The 6,303-nt window shown below is 39.3% G+C and overlaps 1 protein-coding gene across 1 annotated transcript in view; it reads right to left on the bottom strand.

The window, feature by feature from the left end:
- LOC119284434 (5'-AMP-activated protein kinase catalytic subunit alpha-1-like) overlaps window positions 1-5,691 on the bottom strand; it is a 21,857-nt gene extending 16,166 nt beyond the window's left edge. Inside the window, exons 1-6 of the mRNA XM_037563557.1 lie at window positions 5,579-5,691; window positions 4,680-4,750; window positions 3,728-3,894; window positions 2,975-3,239; window positions 2,554-2,773; window positions 2,338-2,464 (exon numbers count right to left, since the gene is read on the bottom strand). Coding sequence (XP_037419454.1) covers window positions 2,338-2,464; window positions 2,554-2,773; window positions 2,975-3,239; window positions 3,728-3,868 — 753 coding nt within the window. The 5' untranslated portion in view covers window positions 3,869-3,894; window positions 4,680-4,750; window positions 5,579-5,691. The remainder of the gene's footprint in view (window positions 1-2,337; window positions 2,465-2,553; window positions 2,774-2,974; window positions 3,240-3,727; window positions 3,895-4,679; window positions 4,751-5,578) is intronic.
- Between the last annotated feature and the right edge of the window lie 612 nt (window positions 5,692-6,303).

The following is a 6,303-nucleotide window of genomic DNA, read 5'->3' as shown; positions in this document are numbered from 1 at the left end:
CCCGACACCCGAATCCTGACTCTGCCCCTGCGACCTGCGTACACGGAAAACTTGACTCTAGTATGATCTTGCTTAGCATCCATGCCTCCAAGAATACTTGTTGAAGGGGAAAACTCTCACATGACCCATGTGTCATCCCCTTGCTAAAACGCCAGAACTAAAAAACTAACTTACACTTACCAGACTGCACACCTACCCCGCAGTTGAGGCGGCTCACGAGACATGTTACTCGGCTTCGTGCACGTTGTCAGCAGACATGATGCATGTGGGAGTGGTTGGATGACGTGCGCTTCACACGTGGCCGCAAAGGATGGGTGTTCGGGCTCCGACCAGACCTCCCTGCTAGTTCTACCTACCTGGATGCTCAGCGTCCTGTCCTGAGCTACAGCCTATTGAGTTCGATGAAGACAGGGCGGGCTGCCGGATGGCCCCATGCGGGTTCTTAGTGGCACAGACGGCTTTATGTTTGTAGCCTGCATCCAGTCACTGATGACGACTTGAGGCTGCCGGTTTTAGCCCCTTCACTGGCTCTTGGCAACCGTGTTGACTTTGTTGATGCTGGTGGTGTGCTCTGATGTACTTCCGTATACATGGTATGTCCAGTTGCGTAGTCTACGTCAGGACTGTGAGTGTGTACGGAGGTTGAAGCGTCACGATCAATGTGAGGGTCACGGTAAACGGTAACTTAAGTTTGGTGATGCTCTGTAGCAGAGTCTAGCTTCGGTATGAAAGCTCTAGGTCTAACTTGCACAGGTTATACCTGGCAACGGTGATGTTCCACATCATTCCCTTGTTGGAAGCATTGTTTAGATTTTGCTTGGACTTCTTCTGGGTGAAAACCCAAGATATATCCTTTGTGGTGGATCTAACGACAATGGCGCTTCAGTATCATTCCCTTCATGGAGGCATCATTGTTGAAGCATGTATCCATGGTTTGTGTGCTAGTCATCAGTGGTGGTTGCTATAGATGGTTCTTGAGGTCGCTTTCTAGCTTTTTTTCTCTGTGTGTGCATTGAAGTTGTTTGTGTGCACAAAGGAATGTGTACACTCATGATGCGTTTTTATGAGTAAATAAAATATGCCCTTTATTAAAAAATAAAGATAAGATTATGGTAACACTTACTAGCTACTACAGACCTATACCTTTCGCGACCACGCAAAATTTAATGCAAAATTAACTTGTGACTGACAATCATGCATGACTTGATTAGGTGGCATGCTTGCGTGGATATACTAATGCAAAGAAGTAACTTATTAATAAATGTATTACTTTTGATGTCAAACTATTTCGATCGGATGACTACCAATTATTGAGGTGATGTGGAAGCACACATGTGGAGAAATCTAGTAAGGGGTGCTGGTTATTCAGATATAGAAGATTCATACATCATCCATGGATGTCCAAATCCCGCACTGATGGTTTTGCACCCGTCAGCGGTTATAGGGTAGTGGAATCTATATTTAGCATCACCAGAGAAAACACGCAGGTTAGTGGTGATTAACCAAGAAAACGCAGGCCACCCTATTGGCGCTCGCACCTGCCCTCACTGTCCCTTGACCAGGAACACCATCAATGCGTGGACGCCACTCTATGGTCTCACTATGGGCATACACACAACCTCACATACAAGCAGCAGTGTCATTCGTGGACACCACTGGTGTCACCGTTATCAGCCGCATCACGCAGCCGTCATGGTTCCCCATGCCAGAAACATCGGATCTTGGGTAGGAGACGATAGAGGAGCCCAAGGGCCCGGCCCTTGGCGCCACCCGTCTTCATCCAGGTAACGGTGAGTCAGGATTTTTCTTGTTTGTCGGGGTTTTGCACGGTTTTGCACGGTTGTCTTCTAAAAATAACGACAGGACAAAAGGAGTATATAGTTTCTGACCTAGTTACCTCTTAAATTGGGCCAGTCATTCTAATATATGAATGTGCTGGAGCTCTCTATCCTCTTGACGTGGTCTTGTAAAAACAAATCAGGCCCACAAATTATATTTCCTATGACAAAAAGAACCCTCATAGTAATTTATGTTGTTCATAAATCATGTGTGCAGTTACTTCGTAAATCCGCCAGTGTCACATATAAGTAACCTAATATGGTAAACTATACATTTTAGAGCGTGAAGGAGAGAGCGGGAGTGGTTTACGGAGCCCACGAATCCAGGATGGGGCAGCTTCCACTATGTATTAGTACTATTTAACTAGATATGCATGTCATCCAATACATAATACGCAAATTAAGTAGGATAAGTCCTAAAAAAGGTAAAAAAATATGCAAAGTCGAAATGATATTTCTAAAAATAAATTGCCCGCATGGCGAGATCAAATTGTCTTACATTGTTATTCTTATTGGGGAGCGCCTTTTGTCCTGTGACTAGCTCGATAATTATAACGCCTAAACTGTACATGTCTGATTTGAATGACATCCTTCCATGGCCTCGGTATTCAGGATCACAGTATCCTCTACATAGAACGCCAGTACTCCAATTCATTATAGCATCCGAAAATGTTAGTGTAAATCTCAAGAAACTCAGTTATTTTGATGAACTTACAGTGATCCAAGACGCTCTTCACTCATAGTTTGTGACTTCTCATCAAGTCTCGATAAACCGAAATCCGTGATTTTCGGCATCATATCATTGTCTAGTAGTATATTGTCAGGTTTCATATCCATATGATATATTTGCTTATCATTGTGCAGATGATACAAACCTTCACAAATGCCTCTAATTATTTCAAAACGTGTGTTCCATTCAAGTCCCCGTAATTCATCTGCACAATGAAAAGAATAGCATGGATCAAAGAAAATTTCAAACATTTGATTTTTGCATGCCATAGATTTCAAGATTAATAAATTACCCTCATTATTGTGTTCCTGTCTATCTCACTTCTTTACCAAATAAAGCATGTCAAAAGCAGGTTAAAATAAAAAGGACAAGTAAGTGAAGATAAGAGATGCAAGCAATGACGTACCAGTAATATATTTTTGCAGGCTTCCATTGCTGACATACTCAAAACATAGCAATCTTTCTCTCACCTCGGCGTAAATATGCTCTTTCAATCCTTGATTTTTTATGGCTATCTGCTTTGTGCTAGCACAAAAGCCAAGAAACCGTACCACATTTTCATGTTCAATGTTCAATAGGGTGTCAACTTCACGGCGAAATAACGTCTCATTGATTGAATGGTTGCTCATTATCCTTTTTACAGCAACGGTTTTCCCGTTTCGGAGCACACCCTGTTTAGATTCTCTTGTGAGCATTTGAAGAGTGTTTAGCTTATCAGAAGGTGTTGTATGCAACACCGACTCACCTAGTAGACACAAATGTTTCCGGGAGAACACAAAGTAAAGGCACCTAATGGAAATACACTACACTCGTGCTACCATATGCACATGCTCGGGAAAAGATGAGCCTCCGTGGCCAACTTAAGGCGACAAAGATTTTCCATATCAAGGCATGAGCACAGTCCTGTACCCGTGACACACAGAGCCTGCCTGATTTATTGGCTTCAATACATACTATATACCACCAAAACTATATGGTACCTTGAAGTCGTATGTAACATCTTTATATACTGTGATATATATTTAGTTATTTACTATCTGTCAACATCGAGTATTAACATACTTGGATAACACGAGGACTGTTCAAGCCGTCACAACAACTTCAAATGAGATTTTTGAATGGCATATACCTAATTTTTGATATAAACAAATAACTTTACCCGATAAACTGTTGCGAATCCACCATGGCCAATTTCTCTATCGTCAGAAAAGTTTTCTGTGATATCCTTCAAAAGTGCAAATGGTAGATCTGTGGGCTTCTGTCTTCCATCAATTATATGCTCCAAGACCTCATGATCCATGTGTCTGATGTGGAATCCAGTTCACACTATGCACTTTCAACACTAACATTAAGAATTTTTCCTAATATAGCATAGTTGCATGTAGAACTACCATATGACAACATTGGTGTAATTATACAACAGAATTGTTCATAGTAAAGCATCTGCACACCCACCAATATTCATGGATACGCAATTACAAGTATCCTACTTTGATCTTTTTTCGATAAAATAAGAAAATGTAAATGTGCATCGCAATCGTGAGTGTCTATGTTTATGCTTTAGATACTTATGCATTTTAAGAAATTCTCCAACTATAATAGATTTTTTTGATTATTTCTTCAAGATGTACAAGTATTCTATATACCTAAGAGAATGATACCCACTACTTCTAATTATCACAACATGCATGTTTCTACAATTAAAAAATGTCGTAGTTATTAGACTTACTAGCTTGATACACTAGCATTCGTTCAATCTACACATGAGAATCCTCTACCATGCAACATGCATTATTGCATTCTAAGTGGTTCTTAGATCACATTTATTTAATTGTGCCATGCACAACTTTCCGTGTTAAGTTTTTTTTTTTGCTTATGTAGAACTTTCTCCCATAGTTAAAATCTTAAGGACTGAATGACTATTCTACACAATATTTAAAACTATATATCCAATTCCGCGGCAATGCACGGGGTATCGTCTTGTATATGTAAATCATAAGCTCAAGCACCTGATCTTGCACGTTCAAATCCACTCTCTCAAAATAAACCATTATTATTTTTGACTTTGTACTTCTTTTATGTAAATAGATATTGTGATCTCAAGCGTGTACCTATTGGCAACTTAGTGTGTCAGAAAGCCAAGCTGGAGCTGCTACACAATGTCCAGCGATGTAATAAAACCCTGCTTTACGTGAATAGAAAATAAAAGAAACCATTGTAAGATTTATACAAGAATATGTAAGAAGATAATGCTTGTAAAATTGAGATCACAACGCCACTGCTATCATTTAAAAGCCTATGTGATGTAGTGCTGAACAGAGTTGGGATGAGAAGAAAATCGAAACTAAAAGGCTGAGAGCTACTCAATGATATCCTGAAGAAAACACTATATTTTGCAGTGTGTGGAAGATGATTGACCATGCATTTCTTTTCCTGCAGTTGCTGAGAGCACTCGATGCTTTGCATGTCAGGACTCACTAGCTTCACCCTTGTCCATGTTTTCCAATAAAAATCGCCCTCACTAATGATATGCACAAACAAGACTGCTAGAGAAACCAAGTTCCCATCTTAATTAAGCTGCACAAAAGTTCCCATCTTTATTCGCAGCCCTCTCACCCCCACCCTCATGTTTGCCAAAAAAAGTTGACATGTAAACTTCTTTCTAGATCAAATATGCAATTTTCATTTTCGTGGAATACGTACCCGTCACTTAAGCACCTTTCAGAATGAAATTTGTCACAGGAAAAAATAAATGTACTGCACTGTTTCCTCTGAAGATACAGAGTACCTTAACATCCTTACTATAGCAGAAATTCATGTACATGCTAAGAAATAGATACATATCCAGTTCAAAATTAACGAACTACTTAGCAAGTGGTGTTTAATTAATTCCTTTTTCAGATCTACAAGTTCCATTATAGAATTAAAAAAGAATATACATCGGTAAAAGTGAAGTCAGGTTAATTGTTACCAAAAGAATTTAACAGGTAAACAAAGCTGTAGCAATAACCTGAAATGTAAATCTGCAAGGATGCAACAAGAAACTCAAGAAGCATCCAAGTAGAAGAGGGGCGCAAGATGATGCGACTGGATCCACCTACCAGCAGCTGGTTGGGGTTGTCTAGAGATGGACAAGAAGATGCATCAAATATACGCAATAGCAGGTGACTAAGTTCAAAATTCAGACATATATGCTTAAGAAGACCAAAGAGACAAGATTGCACATTTAACACTAAATTAGCTTCATTCGGTTCATCATAACATATATTTTCATTCCGTATATATTCGATGTTATAGATATCAGCATTTGTTTCTATAAAATTGGTGAAAGTTAAAAGAAGTTTGACTTAGGACAAACCTAGAACTTCAAATATTTTGGAAAGGAGGGAGTTTATGCTATATGTTGTTGTATGCTATACCCGAGAGTGAGGAGCAACATGATTTTTTTCCAACCATGTAAGTTGCTGTCAGAATGCCGTATATTTTCTTGTTCATGGAATGGATGATATAGTTTGATCCTGTTCATTGGAATTTAGTGATAGAAGTGTAGTTATCTTGTTCATGGAATTGTTGACATATATTTGGCATGTTTATGATTGTATATTGTGAGTTGTGAATGCTAAAAATAGAAAAGAAATGAAGTTTAAAATTCGAATAATATTTTGTCTAACGCAGAGAGCTATACGTTTAGTTTATACTTCATATGCATATGTGACGTAACCTCACCAAGAGGTG

This window comes from Triticum dicoccoides, chromosome 4A (assembly GCF_002162155.2).
Source record: "Triticum dicoccoides isolate Atlit2015 ecotype Zavitan chromosome 4A, WEW_v2.0, whole genome shotgun sequence".
Classification (NCBI taxonomy): domain Eukaryota; kingdom Viridiplantae; phylum Streptophyta; class Magnoliopsida; order Poales; family Poaceae; genus Triticum; species Triticum dicoccoides.
This window is presented reverse-complemented; position numbering and strand designations above follow the sequence as displayed.